This window comes from Rhyacophila brunnea, unplaced genomic scaffold (assembly GCF_057557595.1).
Source record: "Rhyacophila brunnea isolate RB1 unplaced genomic scaffold, BYU_Rbru_1.0 scaffold_1, whole genome shotgun sequence".
Classification (NCBI taxonomy): domain Eukaryota; kingdom Metazoa; phylum Arthropoda; class Insecta; order Trichoptera; family Rhyacophilidae; genus Rhyacophila; species Rhyacophila brunnea.
In genome coordinates, this window is record NW_028232751.1 from 34,320,650 (window position 1) to 34,346,424 (window position 25,775).

The 25,775-nt window shown below is 32.2% G+C and overlaps 1 protein-coding gene across 2 annotated transcripts in view; it reads left to right on the top strand.

Annotated features, from left to right (window-relative positions):
• The window catches only part of Pxn (Peroxidasin), a 163,445-nt gene extending 142,985 nt beyond the window's left edge, over positions 1-20,460 (top strand). The window contains exons 4-8 of one of the 2 annotated variants that reach the window (XM_085943350.1): positions 6,334-6,405; positions 12,315-12,562; positions 12,842-13,135; positions 14,170-14,442; positions 17,172-20,460. In XM_085943350.1, coding sequence (XP_085799476.1) covers positions 6,334-6,405; positions 12,315-12,562; positions 12,842-13,135; positions 14,170-14,442; positions 17,172-20,086 — 3,802 coding nt within the window. In that variant the 3' untranslated portion in view covers positions 20,087-20,460. The remainder of the gene's footprint in view (positions 1-6,333; positions 6,406-12,314; positions 12,563-12,841; positions 13,136-14,169; positions 14,443-17,171) is intronic. The other variant, XM_085943351.1, reaches the window with a different exon arrangement.
• The last annotated feature ends 5,315 nt before the right edge of the window (positions 20,461-25,775 follow it).

Below are 25,775 nucleotides of genomic sequence, written 5' to 3' on the forward strand. Positions count from 1 at the left end.
GAAAAAGTACAAAAGTCACAAAAATATAAGTACCTACGTTAAAATAAATTAATGTAAAAAATTACTCTGCTTCAGATTGAGAATCCATGTTTGGTTCTGGTGCCCTGTCTGGCATATCTGGCATGTTATTTTCAGCAAGTGATCTGTACCATCCATGGTATAATCCAGTATCACACAGCTTTACTAAATCTCTCTTTTTAACCTAGTTATACTAAGTTCTTCTTTAAATATGTATTTTAATGAGGGAACGAGTGGTGGCCGACCTCGCTCAAACGCTGACAGGGTTTTAAAGTCGTCGTTATAAGAATATTTTATAGAGAATGTACTGGTCTGTCACGCTCATACTGATTTTTCATTATTTTGGCAGCAAGTAATTTAAGATCTTCTTTGGCCGTATCAGCTCCTTAGTTAGAGCATATGGATACCAGGCGCCTCCAAGAATCCCTGTCGCTCGCCAGTCTTCTTGCATTGTTCCAGGTCAAACCAGCATCCCGTAGCTCAGCCATATACACTTTATAGATAGTATTTAGCTGCCTTCCATGACGTCAGAATCCTTGAAGAACAGGCAAGCCAGGTTGAAATTCTGGTCCAACGTTGCCTCTTTACTCTCAGCGTGATGAGAGGCTACTCGGTGCAATCTTTTATCTCCTCGTTGCCGATAAAGTCATACCACTGCACACCCAGTATCCGTCGCAAACATCTGTTTTCGAAGTTCAGTATACGGTTGCTCTGAGCCTTCGTAAGGTGCCATGATTCGCTAAAGCAGCACCGTCAGAATGCAAGCGTGGAATAGGCGGCATTTGATTCTAAACTCATTCACTTCATATGGCTCACTATTTTTATTTTTATGTCGTTGGGATTGAGCTGCTCTGAAGATTTTTATGTTTATACAATGGATAAACAAATAGATTCCAACTCACCTCTGTCTTGGTTTTGGCACATTTCCACCATTGATTTACTTCTACAGCTCATTTTATGAACGAATTCTATCACTTTACAATGAGAGAAAATTGATACGTCAAACGTTTCGTAAGAAATATATGACTAACTTCACGGCGTTGAGAATTACTACTACAAGGAAAACTGTCCAACTGTCACTTGGTCATTTTTTATTGTAAAAGATTACAAAGAGAAATGACCATGTGTCTAATAGTCAATTTTGCTTGGCAAAAAATGTGCCTTAATGCAGATAGTCATTTTGATAAATTCGAGATAGTATGTTTCCAGGCTGAAATTTAGTTGGTCATTTTTTCCAAACAACCATTATGTTAGTAAGATGTCAGATAGTCAATAAATCCAATTTCGTAAAAAATGCACTTGGTCACTTTCTCTTTTATGACGACGATATTATTATTATTACTTAAATAACAATAAACATAACATTAAATGGACGCATGTTGAATTTTTATGACAAATTATGTTTTGTTTGTCACGCGTCGTTTTCACAATCTGCGCGTCGCATAGTCACAATCGTTTTAGACTATGCCTCAGCTGAAGTATAAGCCTTAAGATTGTGTGTAATTTGTTTTCGAACAGCCTGTGGCGCACTGTTTGATACCACTGTCTTAATTTAATACCTTACTATGTGCATACTTATTTCTGTCTTCTGTGTACGTATAAAGTTTGTGTGTAATATCTGCAGCGGGTGTTTTTGTGCATAGCAATTAATTACAAACCAAGTTTCAGATAAACAATGAATTCTGTTTATAATTTTGCAAATATTTGCTGATGGAATGTTATTGTATAAAATATAATATATTACATATAGAATAATATAACCTTTGAATTTTAGCGATGCACTCATCAAGCTAAGATGCACGTACTATTTATAATAATATTCATGTTATAATATAAGCATAAGTAGGCTTACCATACATACCGATTTGAGCAGAATTGGCCCGGTTTCACACATTGGTCCCGGCGTCCCGGCCGGTTTGACATTTTGTCCGGCTGTTGTGCCGCGTATGAATGATTGTCAACAATAAATTGCCATGATTGGCCGTAGTATCGTATATGGTATGAGACAGCGGGAAGGGTGTTAAAAAGTTTATTCCATCGAGAAGTACGACTGGTACCATGGCAAGGGAGGGCTGACTGTGCTCTAGCCTGGGGGCCTGGGCTTAAGGGAGTCAGGCGTGGCGGACCAACCAGCCAAGTGAGATAAACACACATCACAAAATTGCACTAATAGTAAAGAATTTCGCCTGCGGCGCTATTTCACTTCAATCATACCTACTAACATTTCAAAATGTGTACTTGTGCGATGCAATTTTCGATTATTGTTTGTCGATATTCGACAACTCCACAATTCAGATGGGTGTATTAAAAATACAAGAAATCGCTATAAAATACCCTAAATTATATTATTTGTATTACACAACTGTAGATCGTCACACTGACTTTAACCTTAGCGATAGGTAGGGGGGCCCACCGAAGATTTTAGCCTGGGGTCCCACTTCAAGATGTGGGGGTCATGACTTGTACAATAAATAAAAATTTCTGCTGCAGCAGCACTTCTGCATTCTTCTTTTGTACATAGTTTTAATAGGTAATAAAACAATTTTTGGTGGTTAAATTTGTTTCTTTGCCCTATACCCCACCCTGTTCCTGTCCCGGTTTAAAGTTTCGTAAGTATGGTACGCATAAGGTATAAGAGTATAGAATGTATTCAAAACGTCGACTTTATGCAATAAGAACCTTTACAAACTGGCACCACACGGCGACACAACTAAATGTCATACGGCTGGGTTCGTCGTAGAATCGTAGTATAATATCGGCCGTTTATAAATTTAATGTCATCGCGATTTTCGATATTTTCTGAATCCAAAAGTCGCACATCACAAAAACCTTTTATCCTTCTGTCAAAATTACGGTACATTTTAACCCCTCTTGGCCATGACCCCCACATTCTGAAGTGGGCCACCAGGTTAGGATCTTTGGTGGGCCCCCGTACCTATCTCTAAGGGTAAAGGCAGTGTGACACTCAACAGTAATGCATCCATATTATGCATCTATTATAATTCTCGGGTTTAGAGTAGTCGAGTATCGACACACAATTAAAAATTGTAATGCATAATCACTTAATTTAAAATATTAATATTATTGTAGTAACATAGCACCGCAGGCGACTTTTTTACTATTAGAGCAAAATTTGTGATATGTGTTTATCTCACTTATCTAGTCGACTCGCCACGCCTGGCCTATTCTGAGCCCGGGCCCTCTGGCTAGAGCCCTGTCAGCCCCCCTTTGTGGGGGCCATGCTCTTGGCACCTCCCATTGATTAAAAATCATCATTATAGCGTTTTATTTAATTAAAAAATAGGTTTATATTTTGTTGGTTTTGTAATGTCACTTTTATATAACCTTATTCCCTTCGTCACAAATTAACACGTAATATCAACCCCCCCCCCCTCCTTTACGGTGTAACGTCGTATTATATAGATAGGGTGAGATTTTCAGATTTATATTTTTGGTTGGAACCGTATTTTCAGTATAATGATTTCAGTATCAGCATCTTGATAAACCATAAAAGTGCATTTTTAAATGCATAAAATTATTGTTAATATGGTTAGCCATCAAAACTAAGTTAATTCCGTAATTCGTAAATTCTAAACACGTCATGGTGCTATTTTTCATAACGGACAATATTCATCATGCTACTCTGCAAGTCAGTGCAAATGGCATAGTTACTAAAATTTATCTCATTTTCAATCGATCTATGCTCTATTTATACTATTAAATTTTATTTTATGACAATTATTCCAGTAAGAAATGTTAGGGTTCAAACTACATAGTAATTACTTTATAGTTGTATAGCTTACAAAGCGCACATACATGCATATTCACTGCTTCGGTGTTTTGACTACTTATCAATATTAAATTTAGTAATAATTGATGCAGTCTGTCCTTAATAATGTCCTTATAAGCTACATATTTGCATAACAATATCTAACTGTTGTTACAACGGTTGTTACGGTGTTACAAATTACAAATGGCGCACCTACTTATTCTCTTGAAGTAGGCGGGCCCCGTAACTGAAAAAAATGAAATTAAAACTGTTCATCTCTCAGTTATAAAATGTGGATTTGAGTCAATTTCCACACTTGAAAAAGCAGAATGAATGTGCTGCGGATAATAGCAATTTGACCAAATATATAGAAAAAATCGAGATATTTATATTTTACAAGGGTCATTAAGTCAGAAAGTCGTTTTCATGATTTTGCTAAAGAAGAAAACTGCATGCTCGCATTTATAAACCCATTTTCACTTATAAACAAAATGTAATGCAGATGCCTAGTAACATACAAATGGAACTGATTGATTTAAAAACAAATTCATTATTTAAAATGAGATGAAATTTGATGAGCTTATTCCAGATCAAAATGCCTCTGATATAATTAATTTCTGGCGTTCATTAACCCTGTGAATATTTCCCAGAGCTAAGAAATTTTGCAAAAAGTTTAATATATCGCTTTGGATCGACATACAGATGTGAACAAGCATTTTCATTCATTAAATTGATTAAAAACAAAACAAGGTCGCGAATAACTGATTCAAATTTGAAGAATTCTCTGCTGCTCTCGGTAACTAATTTAGCACCAAACATTGAAAGACTAGCAAAATCCAAACGCTCAAAAGCTCTCAGTGCTCCATCCCGTTCAGAGCTTTCTCTCTCCGGCAGCTGTAGCACCATCAGCGGGGTCCACGACAGCGATCACCTCTCGTCCAAGAGATCATTTCTGACTATTGTAGATTGGTGCTCCAATAAACGTGTGTTTTTTGAACGGCATAAATTAATTTATTTAATTGCATGATTGAGTTATTCTCTTTCCTCTCCTAAACAAAGCAGATCCTACTCCTATCCTCATTTTCCAACCCCAACCGTGAATGTAAGAAGAAGTTTTACTTCTTTAGGCGAGTTTGGGAAAACAGATCAGAGTGTATTTTTGGCATGTGATAAAGTTGCGCGCGCAAATGTAATGCATTAATTTGGCATGGGACGGAAGTTTTGCCCGCCGATGCAACATATTTTATTTTGCGTGGCGACGTTCGGGTGTTCTAAATGCTGGGGGTCTGTAATTTTCGGCTGTGGCTTGGGCCGGTTGGGTAAAGACTGTATGTTGCAACTTTTATTATGATTATTCATTTTTCATTTCGGTCTCAAGCGTACATGCACATGCGCATAGTCGTTCAATACCTACAACCAAGTAAGCAGCACGTGTTGTAAACATAACTAATATTGTATTATAATAATATATATATATTTATAAACAAATTTCTGGAGACTAACATTCTACACTGTTAATTTATATTCGTAAAACTTTATTTATATTGGAGTGCATATTTATTTTTAATTGTAAAGGTTGTGTATCAAGATTTGAGGCTATATTTATGTAAGTATTATTTATGAGTAAAATTATATATCAATAAATAAATAAATTTTGTGAATGTTGAGTTGGTAAATAATTCAAATAATGGTATGTTGTAAATTTACAATATTTAGACACTTCATACACAAAAATACATATTTTTACAGTTTAGGATAATATATGTGGTATATCCCATGTCAATTTATTTATTAGCGGTTTATAATAATTGAAGACAATAATAATTATTATGTTTCATCAGTAATCATCACAAAAGCCAATATCACGTTTCAGTTAAACCATTAAATAGGCTATTGATTTGTAATAAATTAATATTGTTAACGATAATAGTTGTACAGTCATCTGTTTAAGCAAAGATGGTCGAAATAGCGGTTTGCTAAATTTTTCAAACACTGGTTTGGAGATTTTTTTTTCCAAAGTAGGTACATTCTGGAATAATAATTTATTTTGTTATTTTTTGTTTTGTTACGCCAAAGAAGTATAACTTCTAATGCGCGTACGTAAGTACACACACTGATGTTTTTACTTTAAATATAAGCCAATCACGTTTGGCATTTGCAACGACCAATGTATATTAAAACAATACTATTCATTCAAAACAAAATTAAATTTCAAGACAAATTTAATAATTTACTGAACTGTTTTCTTGAGTGAATCTAAAATTATGTATAAATGCTTTTGTTTATTGACAGATGCAAACGATTTTAATGTAATATTTGCTGCAAATGAATCCTTAATGTGAAATGTCTTCTTTTCAGTTTCAATATCATAATATTATAATATTTGGACTCCGTTTTCAAAAGAAGGTTCCCCCTTCAATGTCTTATATTCAAAAGTAATTGCACTAGATAAATGATTTAATTCTGTATGTACATTATTTCTTGTTATGGTAATATTCTTTAATCTGGAAAATGTGTTATTAATCGAGTGTCATTTACTTTTCCAGATATCTTCAAGGGAATGAAATAGAACATTTTAATAAAGAAGTTTTTGCTAATTTACCATCACTGGAGAGATTGTAAGTATACAATATTATGTCTAATCATCTTTATTGTTTTATAATTCCTAATCTTGGGTGGTCAGATAAGGTTGAGGTCATCCGTGATATGATTTATTATTTTCAGTTATTTTATTAACTGTGCTATGAAAACATTGAAAATGATTATGAAATTTATGTTATATAGACAGACGTCTAGAGATTGGCAATATATGATAACTAAAGGCCGGATCTTTCGAGTCTTTAACCGTCAACCCATAAAAAAACACATTAAGATGGTGGACGAATCCAATATCCTAAGGAGACTTTTGCCCAAATGATTCTTAGTATGGATTTCTACAAATAGTCAGTTGTTTTTTCTGGCAGCTCAGGTGCGATGATAATTATTGTAATTAAAATAATCGTCTTGCCAATATTATAATGCGAAGTGTGGCCACTTCAAACGAATTCAAATTCGCAAATCGCAATTAAAAAGATCGCATTACAAAATTGATGGTTTGTTTTATTGCAGGTAAGTAATGGTAAACCATTTTTATAAACTGCGTGTAGAATATGTTTTTCATAATTAAATATCGAATAGCTTTTGCGTACCTACCATTAATATAAATACAAATATTGAAAGATTTTGTCCGCTGACCCGTTTTATGTTCTAAATGTATCATATTGATACCTATTAGTATTACCAAGTGACAATACCGATATCGCAAAAGTACCTACATATCTTTTATTTTGTTAACTGTTAATTCATGGTGGAACTGCATTGTATAATTGTTTAATTTAATAAAACGCAATTTTTTGTAGTACTTGTACCACTTTTAATCAATAAATTAGGACCGGTTTCGTCCGCCTCAGAGGGAAATGAGTTCAGCCTTTATGCCTTCAGTTGAAAATGTCCCTCTGAGGCGGACGAAACCGGTCCTAATTTATTGATTAAAAATGGAATAAGTACTACAAAAAAATGCGTTTTATTAAATTAAACAACAATACCTACATATCGATAAAAAATACATATACTTATTTATTTATTTAGATATTTAAGTATTTTGAGGATGCTCTGCCCAATCTGGTATATTTGATTATAAACTATTGACATTGCAGAATTTCATCAAATTGATCGTAAGAAATTTCCTCTTCAAAATACCAGTGGCGTACGGTCTATAGAATACATATGTAGATGCGAGACATCCCTGGAAATATTCGTTTGAATAATTAAAATACCTACTATTATAATATTGTGTATTGCATAAGCCGTAATTGCATTTTTCTAAAAGGTTTGCAGTATAATATTACTTCAGATTTTCACTTATTGAATAGGTTTATTATAAATATTACGTATTACGTTAATATATTTAGATTTAGAATATTCCAGAGCTACTAATCCGCAATGCCACACACTAAACTACTCACCGTGATTAAATTAGTTATAAGACCTTGAGTAGATAAAATGCATGTTACAGACCTACAAACTTATCTGAAGAATGGGATGGGGGAGCCATTGTTGAAAACTACCCAATCAAGACTCGTAATTGGACAAAATCTGACATTTTTCAAATTTTGACCAATTTTCAAAATGGCGTCCTATGGTAGTTCGTAGTTCCATTTTTGGCCATTCTACAGGTAAGTTTGTAGGTGTGTAACGTTAAAAAAAAGTCCCGCCGTCCCATTTAATACTTCAGATTTTCACTTAGTGATTGTATTGCGTTAATATTTATTGTTGTTTAATTAAAAAAACGCATTTTTTTGTAGTACTTATTCCACTTTTAATCAATAAATTAGGACCGGTTTCGTTCGCATCAGAGGGATATTTTCAACTGAACAAGGGAAGATTCAGTTGAAAATGTCCCTCTGAGGCGGACGAAACCGGTCCTAATTTATTGATTAAAAGTGGAATATGTACTACAAAAAAAAATGGAGCCATTGTCGAAAACTACCCAATCAAGACTAGTAACTGGACAAAATCTGACATTCGAATGAAATTTTCAAAATGGCGTCCTATGGTAATTCGTAGTTCCATTTTGGCAATTCTACAGGTAAGTTTGTAGGTGTGTAATGTGAAAAAAAGTCCCGCCATCCCATTTAATTCATTGTACGCTAAAGGCGCGCCGATTAGGTGGCCATTCGACATAATTAGCATTATATTTAAATGTTGTTATTAAAAAGTAATTATCTGATATATGATTATATTATGTATTTGATTTAAATACTTACATATTATAAAGTGTAAAGAACTATTCATCACATAAAACGACTAGTACCTAGAATCTAGATACATATTTCATTAAAACACTTTATATGTACTTTCGTACTTTTTCCACATTTATTCCATAATGTTGATATTCAACCGATTTTATCCTAATGGACATTTTCAATTGAATAACAGTACAAAATATAGGTAGGTACATATTATTGCATAAAAAGTCAATTAAGTATAGAGGACGTGGGAGTCAATTGTTTACTTGAACTAACTTGTTGGTGATATTTGTCCTTATTTATTAAATGACTGATTTATATACATTAAGAAATAGCGTAACTTCAAAACTGTGAAAAATTTGCTGTGTTTAAAATTCCACATAGGTGTATGTATCAAAAAAGGTTCCCGACCAATGACAAAAACTTGAAGACGATTTTATTGCTTTTGTCGCATGATACGTACAAGAAGTCCACAACTTAAAAATGAATTATTTTCCATACGATAGTATGTATCATCATCAGCTGTAGTATATACCAATATTGTATATAAATTTATGTTTACATTTTAGATATAATAGTGCAACCATCTATAATACCGTGGATTTACAAGAATAAAATTACAAAGCAAAGGATAATCTTTGCAATATGCTTTTAAAACAATATGAACGGCAGGTTTACATAGGTCGTAAGTGCATTTGCTAGTCACGCAGCCTTCGCTATCGAGGCTTGATAATTATATATTATATACTTACACAATATTATATATGTGACATATTATAATATTTAGGAATATTATATTTCATCCATTGTTGTTATTTTTAAGTTAATAAGTCAAAAGAATAATATCAACTAAGATTTAATAACAATAAACAAAAATGCAAAATGTACAAAGTGTTTAAAAGTACCTTATATACCTTCTAGAGGAAAGTGGTATAATGGTCCCTATATCTAACGGGTACGAGTGTACTAGGTATTCTATTAGTCATTATTTACGACCGGGTTATGCCTTCTGGCTTCTTCGTGCACTATGCGCATCACCGATCGTAAATGCACATTGACATAATAAAAGATTGTTAAAACCTTCTTACCTATTAGTAAAGGATCAAGTAAAAAACAAATTTTGATTATCTGAAGTCTTTGTGAAAACTCGTAATGAATATATTACATACTATTAATACATTCAATAGGTAAGCCTGTTAAAACGTCATTTCCCGTAAACAATGGAACCAGCTAATGTGAAATATCACGAAATATACCTACTCACTAAATAAAAACAAATAAACAATTTTAAGCTATAATCCATAATCGTCAAAACTGAAGTGATCTCGGATTTTAAGAAAATACGTAGATCAGTTAACAAACGCGCAGGTTAAGTTTTTTTTGTTTTTTCTACCATATTACTATAACATCAAATTATAGTTTCATGTGTGAACTCCCAGATTGGATAAAGCAATGGACTATTAGAACCAAGGTCAACTTGTTAAGGCAAATGGTAGGCACTGCAACTGTGTTATACCCAGGGTTCGAAATGGACCAGAGCGCACCGGAGCGCCGTTCCGGTTCGTGAAATAAGTAAAGTTTTCGTTCCGTCTCGTGGAAAAAATAATTTGATCATCTGAGCTAAATAAAAAAAATCTAACAAACTTATTTTTATAAAATACACATAATAACATAACACATCACTATGTTAATATTTTCAGAAAATTGTCGAGCGCTCCGGTTCGTAAACTTTTCCATTTCGAGCGCTGGTTATACCTATTTATATCTAATATTTTCTTGATAAAATAATTTATTATCAATGGTATTAGGTACTATATATACACAATGTATCAATGTCGACTAATTATGATTGTATCATTTTGATAACTTCCGAAATAAATAATTATATCGGGTTTATATATTTCATTGAAATAATACTATGATATATAATTTATAGTATTAGGGAGTAGCAATTAACAGAAAACGCATGTACTTACATATTTTGCATGATGAATATAAAGTGTTTGAAAATGGCCTATAAAAATGTCAAAAAAAACATGACAACATCAGTACCTACCTATATATTAAAATTGAATATCTCAATATGTCCAACCACTTGCTTGAAACACAAAAGTACGATTTGAAGTATCTTTCGTACGAAACTTTTTCTAAAGGGTTTCATTAACCACGTAGGTCCGATATTCCCCATTGTACCTATCCATAAATCCATATAATATAATAATATGTTTTCATATTATATATTTTCGTAGTATCAACATAATATACGAAATCATTCAGATTTGGTACGATTTTAATAATACACTAGCTGTCAGGTCCTTCTCATTATGGGAGCAAGTGTGATTTGTTATTTGATAGTGAAAATAAAAGTAGTTTAGTAGAAATTTTAAACTTTGATTTCAGTAATAGGTATATAAAAAGTGGAATATTATTAAATATTATAGATATTACTATTAACAACTAATTCTTCCACTCTATACGTAAGCGCTTCATTAATTTCTCTAAATAGGATAGTATATCTACTAATAGCAGCGTTTCTATATAATTAAGTATCGATAAAGTCTCTTGCACATATTATCAATATCATTTATTTCATATTTCATTGTACCTACTACATCGTACAACTTATTTTTCTGAAAAACATAGGTTCCATAAATTATTAACGCATTTTTTAATTAAAAAATGTTGTAATATTCGAGTCCGTCCCAAAAAAAAAAGGACTCCAGATGTCCGGTGTCTAATGATAACATTGATAACTTTTAAAAATTGCAGCATAGGTATTTTATCACATTCATTACATATTATTAATATTAAGTGGTATAATATTTACTAGTGACATCTACCGATGAAATTACGTTTTAAGTTACTACAATTTTATTTACTATAATAGTTACATTTTTATGCAACATATTATTTGCAAGTACTTAATATAAATTGTTAAAAGAAAAACAAATTATTGTCATCTTCTTTTTATCAGACATCAGAAGATGGGGTGAATAATAATTGCATATGATTTTAATAAGAATTGGATTACAAAGTTTAAACTCAATTATTATATTTTATTTTAATAAAATTTACCAAATATTACCATAAAAATATTGTCATGAGGGTGTAAAATTGTGGATTGTAGACTCGATTGGATCGGATTGTAGTAACTATAAATTAATATATACAATTCAGAGTAAAGCATATTTTTATTTACCAAAACACATTAAAATGTAGGAACTGAACCGATTATTGAATACGTTCCTAATGCTGCATATTCGACATATAATATACAACGAGAGTTTATAAAATACTTGCTACTACATCAGTGACAGAAGATGGCTTAATTTAATATAATTTTTCATCTACAGAGTTTTTGAGATTCTTTTAAAAGAAATGATATAATCTATTTAGGTATAATTATATAGATACAATCCTTTAAAAAAAAATATACTACTGTTTTTTATTATATTAACAATTGGTTAACAATCGGTACAGTTCTTTTACCGTCAAAAAAACTTATTAAACAACAATTTATTCATAAAAATATGTAATAATATCTAAACATAAATATTATATTTTCTGAACTTTTATATACCTACTTAGGTCATTATTATATTATTATGATAACATAATAAATAAACATCAATGATAACATTTTATACCTTAATTGTGCAATCATCTATCTATCAATATTGTAATTATATCTTTTGTAGGTACTGCATTGCGATATTGAAAACTTTCTTGTAATATTTCAGATTTTTACAGAATAATATGATAAAACGAATACCTGCTGGTACCTTTGATGGTCTAACATCATTAAGTAGATTGAGATTAGACGGAAACTCAATAATCTGTGACTGCTCTATAATACCTCTGATGAATATGTTGAATAGCAGTAACAATCACAACAAACCATCGCTACAAGCGGCAGCCACCTGTCATTCGCCAATGGAAATGCGGGGCATGTCCATCGCTTTAATGGATAAATCTAGCCTGCATTGCGGTAAATTTAGCCCTCGTACTATTTCTTCACATGAAGATTCCTGTAACAATGGTCCATTATAAATAACTTATATTTCTTATTAAAAGATGGTAGTAGACAAGTAGACAATATCTGTGAGTGCTTTGTTTTTCTGGTGGTAAAATGATTATAATTTATAAAAACTTTTACCAATAAGAAATCATCTAATTTTTATCAAGCAACAATATTATAATCATGTAATAATTAATTATTTTTAAGACTGGTAATAGTGTAGGTATTAATTAATTTAAAAAATTACAGAGGAACCTATAATAAGAGTCGGACCGAAGGATGTAGAAGTAAATTTTGGTGGAACAGCATTCTTCACCTGCCAAGTGAGTGGGGATCCATTTCCTGAAGTCGTATGGATGAAAGACTCCCTTGAAATTCCATATTCCGATCCGAGATATCAAGTTTTGAACAATGGCACATTGAAGATTGAACGTCCAAATCAGAATGATGTCGGCGCATATGAATGTATGGCGAAGAATCCTCTGGGGGAAATTAAGTCCAGAGAAGCTAGAATGATTGTTCAAAACAATGTTTACGATAATGGTAAAAATAATATAATCTACTAAAGCTGCGACTACCATTTATTTGTATTAATTGAACCTTTTCCCTAGATTAAAAATAATTTGATTATTACCATTAAACACAAAGTAATTGTGGCATTAATTTTTTATTTAATAATTTACCTTTCTTTTCAAACCAAAATATTGGGGCTCGGCAGCTTAGTAGTTATGATAATCAAGTGGTCGTTTTTTTTTTTTTTTGCAATGCGAGTGAAATCTTTTAGCGCGATGACTGTCTACATATTTAATTAAGTGAAAATAATCAATGTTGTATTTAATTATTTTTATAAAGTTAGGTTACTATTCCTCAAATGTTTATCTGCATATATTTAAGGAGATTCAAGTCATCTATTGTCTACACAATCAATCCGAGCAAAGCGATTATCAAAATGAAACATTTGCCCATAAGCGCTTAGTAATCTTATATGTTGCGTTAACCAATTATAATTATAACTGGAGTTGCGACTTTATAACTTTGCACCCCGGCTCTAGGATGACAATGATATAAAATATTTCAAAAAAAATTTTTACATAATATCGTCACTGTTCTGGCAAAAGACACTAATTCGAAAAAATTGCATATTGAGTTAGTTATACCAAAATATTCCTTATTTCAAACTTTACCGTCTGGAAACCTTCTTAATAAATAAACAGTCTTTATTATTTTAAAGTGATCTTTTTTACGATTACTTAATAAACTAACATGATAGACCATTTCAAACATTTTAACTACTTCAAAGTCAAATTACTCAAAACTAGTATTCTCCAGTTAGTGTATTCTGCCAGAACAGAGACGATATATTATGTATTTATTTATTATTACAAATATTAATACAAGTGATTATCATTTGATCTAATTTTATGCGAGGTAATCAGGCAAAGAAGCGTGTTAGTGTAGTAAAAAGTGAAAAAAAAACTGCAAAGTTGATACAGCATATAGTATATACTATATTATAAAACTATTTATACATATTTATAATATAAAAATGGCTTTAGAGTAACTTTCTTTCATTACAGAAGAACCTGAATTCACAGTTATTCCAAACGATCAAGTCGTAAATGTTGGTGAAAGATCTGTGACTTTTCAATGCAAAGCAACAGGTTCACCAAATCCATACATCACGTGGCATCACAACGAGGATAGAATTGGTCTCACAAACAAAATTAAGTTGGATAGTGATGGAAGTTTAACTATCTCTGATATTGACAAAAGTGATGCAGGCAATTATAGATGTGAAGCCAAAAATATAAATGGAAAAATATTCACTTCTGCAGATCTAACAGTACACGGTATGTCACAATACTTTTCAGTTTTATTCATATTCATAAAACCTTTTTAAGTCGTAACAATGAACTACCAAAATTCAGCAATAATCATAGCTTTTTTGATCACATTTCAGTAAACCACACATAATTGAACCGAATATAATTGAAACTTCGTTCATTTTATGCATGAATAATCCGCACCTGTATGATCAACAGTTAACTGAATTGACATATTTTATGCAGTACCTACATCAGCGGCGAAGGGTGGAGGTAGGCTGTGGAGATTCAATATAAATAGTGTTCACTAAACTTTGTCAGTCATACTTGTTTGTTTTCATTGAACTAAGAATACAAATTGCAGATGGTATTGGTTAGGTTTTAAAATTCAATTAAACCCTACCTAGACCACAACATATAGTAGTGGTAGGGCTGTAGAGATCCGACACAAATAATGCACACTTGAACGTCATACTTGCTTTCATTGAACTAAGAATACAAATTGCAAATGTTAATGTTATGTATTTGTTAGTTTTTAAAATTCAATTACCCGGCCTAACCAAACATAATGGGTTACGGCGCTCGAAATGGAAAAGTTTACGAACCGGAGCGCCCGACAGTTTTCAGAAGATATTTACGTAGTTATCAAATTTTATGTGTATTTCATAAAAATAAGTGTGTTAGATTTTGTATTATATGGCCTATCTAGCTCAGACGGTCAAATTGTTTTATCCACGAGACGGAGCGACAATTTTTCCAACTTCACGAACAGGAACAGCGCTCCGGTGCGCTCCGGTCCATTTCGAGCCCTGATGGGTTAAATATATTTTATGGATAGAAGAATATTTTTTATCTAATAGTATGGTTTACTGTAGGCAGAGTTTAATTGAATTTTAAAAACTAACCAATACCATCTGGAATTTGTATTCTTAGTTTAATGAAAACAAATAAGTATGACTGACAATATTTATTTTCCACTATTTATGTCGGATCTCTACAGTCTACCTCCACCCTTCGTCACTGATGTAGGTACTGCATAAAATATGTTAATTCAGTAAATTCTCAATCATACATGATAAAATGAACGAGGTTTCAATTTTTCTATAATGAGGATTTGAATACATTTATAATATTTTAATATGTATAATCATGTCTTAGGAAAATTCATACTAAGTAATATTAGAAAATATTTAGATTCTCAAAAATAAACAAAAATCACAGATCTTCTCAATAAATAATACATATTAAAATAAAATAATAGTCTGTATTAATAATCAGGATTTTAAACCAATAAAAATAAATAGTTCAGAATATCAATTCCTCATCATTAACCTGAATAATCAGAAGTTTACTATTTAAGCCTCGTTTTACTAGGGAATAAAATGTTCCTCAACATGACACGCAACATAGAGTCTATGTGACGCTGCAGCGTTGCGCACTGTCCCCTAACAAGTGCAATCGAGCGCACATACCGCATGTTTGTCCTGCGTCAGATGTTGTCTAGTGTACACGGGTGCGCAACGTGTCGCGCAATGAGTCACTTGAATATCCACTTTTCTTTCTATTTGTTGTAAATAGTTCTCCACCCACCACCTTTTCTTTCTCTAACGTTTCGATAAACTACTCGTTGGAATAAATATGTACGCAGCGCTAACACAATCTCCTCAGCCGTTATTTCTGTGACAACTGATGTGTATTCTGGTGTGTACAAGCAAAGTGTTCCGCAACGTTGTTTCCGTGACATTGATGTTGATGTCCCGCAACATGTTGCTCCATTTGTCCCCTAATGAATATATGGTTTTATTCATTTAAGAAATTGGATTTCTAAAAGAAAAGGTAAATTGCCATTTTGGCTGGTAAGCAGAGCATACGGGCCTCAATTGGTGTAGGTTATCTCAACAGATTCTTTCTTATTGTACAGACCTAAGTACCATTCCATCTTTCATATTATCGTCGTTTCGATTGTAAAATTGTATATCTGCAAAATATGCATTTTTGTATAAATAAAACATGCAAAATAACACAATTCACAAAAATTGGCTTTTCGTTGAAATTATGGAAACGTTTTTTAAATTTATTCAAATGCCATACATTTTTTAAACTGTTTTTATGCTCCCCTGAAACTTTAAGATTTTGTAAATATACAATTTTGCAATGGAAACGACGTTATATTGTTTTGAAAGCCCTAGATTGCACATGAAAAATCGTCTCGACTGGAACATGATCATAAATCAAAACCACCGGTAATGTTGCAACTCTCTTCTGCGCGCACAGGTGAGATCATGCCGGGACAGTGATGTCATGCGGCTAGCCGAAATAAATAGAAATATTTTGCTATTCTACTTGCTGTTTTTTTATCAAAAATGTCACACTGACATTATATACAGTATTACATTAAAACTCATTTAGTGCTAACACCGCGACTGGCGCGTTTGGAGTCATTGGCCATTAGATATAATTAGCGTGTTATTTAAATGTAGTAATTAAAAGGTTAGCAGTGATTGTGTTAAAGTTACATGTGTTTTGTGAATGAGAACAAAATTACATCAACAAATTCAACGTGTTGTAGTCGAAAAGAGTTTGTGTGTGCGACCGGACTTAACTAAGCCTCAAATTATTCATTAAATTATAATCAAAACCAATCATCATCTATCATTCTATATCTACAATATTTAAATAAAAGAATTTAATAGGAAACCTAAAATACCTACATTATAAAGTCTTAAAATATAATATTATGTTTTGTTGGTTTTTAGGTGCGCCAAGTATTGTATCACTAACACAGACACCATCTCCGATTATAATTGGTGGACAGGTTTCGTTGAAATGTGAGACTGAGGGATCACCAACTCCAATCGTTTCATGGTACAAAGACAATGACTTAATACAAAGAGGTCAAAGAATTCAAATTCAGGAAAACAATATAAAGATTTCTGCACTGAGAGATACTGATTCAGGATATTACTTATGCAGAGCTGAAAATTCAGTAGGCTTCATAGAAGAGAAAACAGAACTAATAGTTGAAAGAAATTTAAGAAAACCACCACGACTTATTTATAAACCCTATGATGTAGAAACAATTTTAGGAAGCAAAATAGAGTTGCCGTGCAGAAGTGAAGGCTACCCAATACCAGCTATATCTTGGAAAAAAGATGGATCACACATTTTTAGAAGCACTAGGCACAGAGTATCATCTTTTGGAAGTTTATACATAACTAATGTTACTGAGCAAGATAGTGGGCGATACGAATGCACAGCGGCGAATGAAATTGGTAGAGATGTAGCGTCTTGCTTGCTGAGTATCAAAGAGCTGTCCTTATCTAAGCCCGGTGATAAGTTTGTCAAAATAGCATTCGCTGAGGCAACAAGAGAAGTAGATTCAGCTATTAATCAAACGATAAACTCGTTATTCGGCAACCGAGACATCCGGTCCAACATGGGTGACTTATACAGATTAATACGATTTCCAAGTGCACCAACAAGAGAACTAGCACGAGCTGGTGAAGTTTACGAGAGAACTTTAGTAAATATACGAAAGCATGTTAATGCAGGAAAAGCTGTCAATAATACATCAGATTTTAGCTATAAAGAATTGCTTTCCCCTGATCATTTGAGTCTCGTTGCAAAATTATCTGGATGCATTAGCCACAGGCTTCACACTAATTGCACCAACATATGTTTCAATGCCAAGTATCGTTCAATTGATGGCACATGTAATAATATCCAGAACCCCACATGGGGAGCATCAAATACAGGATTTAGACGCTTATTAAAACCAATTTATGAAAATGGATTCAGTCAACCAGTAGGTTGGACAAAAGGCATCAAATATAATGGATTTGATTTACCTAGCTCAAGGCTAGTATCTTCCAAACTCATAGCAACTAATGAAATAACTCCCGATTCTTCCATTTCCCATATGGTGATGCAATGGGGACAATTTTTAGATCATGATTTAGATCATGCCACACCTTCAGTGAGTTCTCAAAGTTGGGACGGAATAGACTGCAAAAAATCATGTGACTATGCTGCTCCTTGTTTCCCTATTGATATCCCAAAAGGTGACTTGAGAGTTGGTAACAGAAGATGTCTTGACTTTATTCGATCTAGTTCAGTTTGCGGATCCGGATTGACATCAGTATTTTTTGAAGAAGTCCAGCCCAGAGAACAAATCAATCAACTGACAACATTCATTGATGGATCACAAGTCTATGGATTTGATGAAAATGTTGCAAGAGATCTTCGTAATTTGACGAGTGACGATGGTCTTTTACGAAATGGGCCACAATTCCCTGGCAGAAAACCCTTGCTTCCCTATTCTTCAGGAACTCATGAAATGGACTGTCGTAAAGGCGCATTGGAAAGTGATGTGAAATGTTTTGCCGCAGGAGATATAAGAGCCAATGAGCAAGTAGGCTTAATCTCTATGCATACTCTTTGGTTACGAGAACACAATCGCATTGCGTTAGAGCTGCGTTATTTAAATCCACATTGGAACGGGGATGTTATTTATCACGAGGCCAGAAAAATTGTTGGCGCTCAAATGCAACACTTCACTTATACACATTGGTTGCCAATTATTTTAGGTCCATCTGGTATGTCGAAATTAGGCTCATTCAAGAAATATGATCCAACACTTAATCCCACAATAGCAAATGTATTTGCAACGGCTGCACTTCGCTTTGGTCACTCATTAATAAATCCTGTCCTTCAGAGACTCAATAACAATTTTGAGGAAATTGCAGAAGGCCATTTGCCTCTGCATAAAGCATTTTTTGCCTCATGGCGAGTCGTCGAAGAAGGTGGAGTCGATCCATTACTCAGAGGTTTATTTACTGTGCCTGCAAAGCTTAAAACACCTGGACAAAATTTAAATACTGAATTGACTGAAAAATTGTTTGAAGTAGCTCACGCTGTCGCTTTGGATTTAGCAGCGATGAATATTCAGAGATCTAGAGACCATGCAATTCCTTTTTATTCCGAATGGAGAAAGTTTTGTAATATGACACCAGTGAATTCATTTGATGACTTGCAGACTGAAATATCTGATGCGGGTGTACGCCAGAAACTCAAGGAACTTTACGGTAGTGTTCATAACGTCGATGTCTGGGTTGGTGGTATATTGGAAGATCAGGTACCAGGTGGTAAAGTAGGCCCACTGTTTCAATGTTTGTTAATCGATCAGTTTAGGCGACTGAGAGATGGGGACAGGTTTTGGTATGAAAATCCACAAATCTTCAAGCCAGAACAATTAATACAAATCCAAAAAAGCTCACTTTCTAGAATTTTGTGCGATAATGGTGACAAAATTGATAAAATAACAAATAATGTTTTTTTCATACCTGAAAGTCAAGGCGGCTTCATTGAATGTGACGAGCTATCCAGTATGGATTTGCTAATGTGGACAGATTGTACGGATTGTGATGGTGGTTTTTGTAGTACATCTGATTCAACAACTGCGAGTTCTAGAAGGAATAGACGAGACATTTCTAATATGATTAAACCTGATACATCAAAAGATTCTGAGTCTACCTCTTTAAATCAGCAGTTGCTAATAGAGAAGTATGAAGAGACCATAAAATCATTTGAGAAGAGGTTTGAAGAGATCCAATCAAGAATGGAAATATTAGAAAAGAGTTGTATTAAAGAAATGGATTATAAAAAAACTTAAATCAACCTATGTAAAAGATTATAAAGATTTTTATAAAAATCAACTTGCAAGCACTAATATTATAATGCCATAATAAAAATCAAAACTTTCCCTGTGATAACGAAATTAAAAGGTTATACCTACCTATTTTAAAAAGAAATAAGTAAATAAATAGAAAAAGAACATTAAAAATTTTAGTTTCAGAAATACTTGCCGGTATTATTTGTTTCGGGTGGTTAAGTAGAATGAGTATTTTCTACAAAATTAATAAAATATTCTATGTTGATCTTATCGTATGCTGAATAGCAGTGATTCATTTGATCTTTCTGGTTGATCCTTACAAAATACCGACATTAATTGTCAAAAAAGAATAGGAATCGTGTCAACATGAGCTCAGATAGAATCGTGTCAAGATTAGAATAAAAATATTTATAAACATTTCTACCTTGAAGTTTTTATAAAATACTGTCTCTTTAATGAGATAGTGAAATATATTCTGGACCTGAGAGTGTGAGTGGCAAGAAATTATTTTTTGTAACTGTTTTCGATCACTTTATTTTGCTATGTATCAAATATGAAATGGTGAATTTGTTTAAAATTAGATAATTATTTCATTTTTTGACATGACTGAACATATTATGTTTGTGTACTATTAGGTCCAGCACTTTTGATCTCGTATAAAAAAATGTATGTAAGATAATATTCAATTTTACACAACCCATGGGTCAATTTTTGTTGACACAAATGCATATTTTAATAATTACAATCATATTCAATTTCTTTATACTTACCAGTATGTAACATGTATGTAGAGATGTATATTTAATACAGTAATAATTAATATGCATTGCTAATATTGTTTTTTACCGTATAGCCTTAAATTTATTATTTATATTTATAATATATTAACGTTATCGCAGGAAAATGTTTGGAGCATAGTCATATCACGTAATATTAGTATGTAAACTTAACAAGTTTAAATATTTGTCTACACAATTATTTAATGTGATACCAAATAAATTTGTAATAAATTTAATCATATCTATGTATTTATATCACTTGCAAAATCAAAATACACTAGTTTCAGCATTAGTTTATGTTTCATGGGTTCCCAACCTATGAATTGCAAGGGTCACCAACAACTGAAAAATATATAAACGATGATGCGAAATTAAATATCAAAATTCATTATTAATTGGTCCTCATGTCGAATATGGAATTTCATAATATATTATACTTATGTGTATTATACTTATGCACATGTGTGTATTATATATTTTATTATGTGACACTTGTAAGGCAAATTACTTTTATTGTCATATAGCGCAATCTGTAGTCTTATAAAACATCATCGATTTGAAGCTTCACCACACCCATTGAATCCAGAATTTTAGACTCGAGAAATTGATCATTGTCAACTGAAAATTAGAGAATTTTGCTTAAAGTAGAAAAAAACAATTTAAAATCAATAAATCGATATTTGGCAATAATCAAACAGAGACTAGTAAAATGTGACCAAGTGTCCGAATCAAGAAAACATGTCCGAAGCTTTTGAATTTTTAATCTCATATTTCGAAATTTGCAGAGAATGGGTTCAACTCGAAAAAAAAGCGTTTATCACCCAATCCTACTTATCTTCTTCTCAAAATCCAAACTATGATGACAACTATTAATTATTTTCATTTGTATTCACAAGTATTAGAAACGAAAGATGTTGCAATATCCAAGAAAATATTTCCAAACAATCCCATATACAAGTCGTAGCTAACATAAAAGTGCGTCGCAACTCGAAGAAGGTTGGGAACCAATGCATAAATGAATTCACAAAAACTCAAGTGATGACCAATTACCAAGAATAATGTACAATCCTTCATAATGTTTTTTGCTTTTATTATAATATTTCAATAATGTGAAAGAAAATAAATAAAATTAATGTGTGGTAATTTCCCGTGGAGCCCGAAAAGGTTTAAATTGAACGCAGTGTGTAAACATAATATTTTCTTTATACTTTTAAATGCTATGAACTTTTCAATGTCATAACCTACATAATAATATGGTATATTATTCATGTAGGTATGATGCAGCAGTGGTGTGTTGATAATTCTTGGAGTTTCTTATTAACTTCAAATTACCTACTATATATTTTTCAAATATACCTATTAGACATTTCAATATATTTTATATATATATATGTATTCCAAAAATAAAAAATATCCCGATTTGTGTCGGCAAGTTTCAAAACCCACTATAACACTTTTCAATTTTTTGAGAAAATCAATAATGGATTGATTGATTGATGGATTGGATTATTGATATTTTTCTTTTTTTCCCAATGATAGATCATTATTGGAAATATTTTGCATACCTATTTATATTGTATTATAGTCTACTGATTAAATAAAAGGCTTAAATGTTTGGTTATAGCAGCTTTTGTAAGTTATATAGTATATAACGGTTTTTGAAATACGTATTGAAGGTTATAGCGTACCTATTTTGTTAGGGAATATTTTGACGACTTAATGTCGGAATATTCCATTGGTGGCGTGTGGTAGGATGAATTAGTATTATTTTTATTTAAACTTATTGCTACAAAAATGTTGTTTTCTCAACACCAAAATATATGCATATCTGAAATGAAATAGTTAATTAGATAAAATTTGCATAGTACCTACGTATTTAGTAACTTTACATATTAATTTACCTGCTGGGTATCATTATTTATCGTATACAAAATAGTATATAAGAGGGGAGTTCCATAAGTTTGCGGAACGTGATAGGAGGAAAAGAATATATATTATGTTTTATATTTTTATTTTTCAATATAATCTCCTTGCACATGAATGCACTTCTTAGGTATATCGATTAATTTTTCTAAACCTTCATAAAAATAATTTTCCGATTTGCCCGTTTACGGCCACCTGTAAGGACTCATCATCATCAATATGTTTTCCACGTAAATCTTTCTTCAAATTTGGAAACAGGTAATAATCACTAGGTGCCAGATCAGGACTTTAAGGTAGATGAGGGAATTCCTGGAAGCCGCATTTTATCATAGCAGCCATTGCAATTTGAGCCTTGTGAACAGGTACGTTGTCATGAAGTAAGGACACGCCTTTTGTTTTTTTACTTTAATAGATTCTTTTAAGCGACTTATAATACTAACGTAGTACTGTCTCGTGATGTTGGTGCCTTTTTGTTTATAATCTATCATCAGGATTCCTTGTGAATCCCAAAACACTGTTGCCATCACCTTCCCAGCCGATGGTACGACCTTAAACTTCTTCGGGGCTGAACCATCCTTTTTATGCCACTGCATGGACTCCTGTTTTAACTCATAATGATGAACCCAAATTTCATCTCCCGTAACAATTTTCTTAATAAATTCTTCTTGATTGATGCCAGACAGCTTTAAAAATTGCTTAGAACTAACTTTTTTGATGTGGCATAAGCATTCGTGGCTCCCATCTTGCGCCTTTGCCGTTGACATCCCCAGATTTTCGTCTATAATTCTGAAAATTATTGTTTTAGATATCTTGAACCTTTCTGCGATTTCTATTAGTTTTAGCCGACCAATTTCCATAAGGATATCTGGGATTTTTAGTACCATTTCACATGTAGTGACGTCACTTTGCCTTCCACAACGTTCATCATGTTCTAATGACTCTCTACCTTGTTTAAATAAACATGACCATTTGTAAATCATGGTTTTACCACAACAAAGAGTGCCATAAACCAATTTCATTTAATTTCGGATGGTTTCCACACTCTTTCCCTGTTTTGTGAGGAATTTAATTACTGCACGGATCTCAATATTTGACATTTTTTAAAGTACACATATTGTTTTTCAATTTGTGTGTGAGTCAGGGTTTGGACCTAATAGGTTGAGCAAGTGGCTGACATGCATTTCTCGTAAAAAACAAAATCTGTTAATACAAACCTCTACCCTGTGGAGGCCCATATGATCCTATTAGGATCGGACATGGTCGAAAAAAAAAAAATTATCACTGACTTGCATTTGTTCTTTTGAATATTGGAAACGATTTAATGGAACAATCAATTTGAAATTGCAGAAGAATACCTAAAAAGGATTACCTAACAATAAAAAAATAATTTTAGCCCCGATACTTGCTACTTTCACCACCATTCCGCGAATTTATGGAACTCTCCTCGTATATTAGAATGAGATTTTTAAATGATTTCGTGACAATTTTTTTTTGTTAAAAAATATATTAGTGAAAAGTTTTAACCACTCATAATTAAAATACATGCCACTGGAAATTCAGGTAGTGACCCATGCATTTCTAACACATTTATGTCAAATTTAACTTACTGTTTTTGGCGCATTTGGTTTACTTTCCAAGATTTTGGTTGGCTCAACATCTTCCTTGCTTTATTAATTGGACATTTAACCATATTCACAAGTTCGTCACACACTTTAAGACTATAAATAGTTAAATTACAAATCAACAAAATAACATTCTTCTCACAAGTCGCAACATAAATGTACTGGCGGCCATGTTGTTTTTCGCTTTTTATTGGTAACTGTGTTAAAGCGGTTTTTGAATGTTACACATAATGTTATAGCGGGAATTGATAGATGCATTGATTTTGTTTCATAAATGAGTCAATCCTAGCGGATTTTGAAAGAAGCGATAAAGTTTTTATGTAGAGATTTTAATTACGAATCCATTGATAATACATATCTTAATTATTTCGAAAAGGTGTTATAGCGGGTTTTGAAATTTAGCGACACATTTATAGGTGTTGTCCTGAACATTGATAATCATAAACTTACCTATATATTCATACCATATCTTGAATAATATTGATGAATATGTACAAATTTGACTGCAGAATGGGTCTACTGCCTCCAATATTGAATATATATTTTTTTAATTTTACTTAATATGTCCACTATAATTAATCTATACTATATATATATATATATTAAGAATATGTTTAATCTGCAAAAGTTCTTATAGAAGAATTTTTATGCCTTTTTAGTTACTTACATAATATTTATTTTGTAATATAATTTAAAATATAATATATTATTATTATCAAATAAAACTTCTAAATATTACTCTTCATAAAGACCATCGGACAACTACTTATATAATTATGATTTTCTGGTACTTAAATTGTAATCACCACAAAGCATACGCTGAATCCTTTAAAAATAATACAATGAAAATTTCTAACATTAGAGAATAATATTCTAACATATTATGTTCTCTCATAAAATAATGTCAGCTGATTAAGATTTTCTTCAGCAAATTATTCTTATTGATGATTCTTATGAAACCTAATTGGTAAATGTAAGACATAGATACTATGGACAGTCCCATGGTCTTGTTGGTAAAGCGACCATCTCTGAAGCTGGCATCAAATCAGCAACTGGCAAAATCCCATGTTGTTGTTGATCAAATAAATTGAGCGAATGTCTAATGACTATTCTTCGTAAAATAGTTCTGTGACCATAAATGCATTTTATCAGTAACTCTTTTTAGAGTCAATAATAAAAAAATAATGATTTACTCTCTTAATAACATTGATCTCGACTAAAATTGATGGAAAGTGCCTTTTAAAGATATTTTTTTATTTAAAACGCTATTTATAGGAATTTGTATACATTTATCTATATTAGTCTATGGTATACAAAGTTCATAGGTTAACGAGTCAAAAACTTATTTTCATGATTAATTGAAAT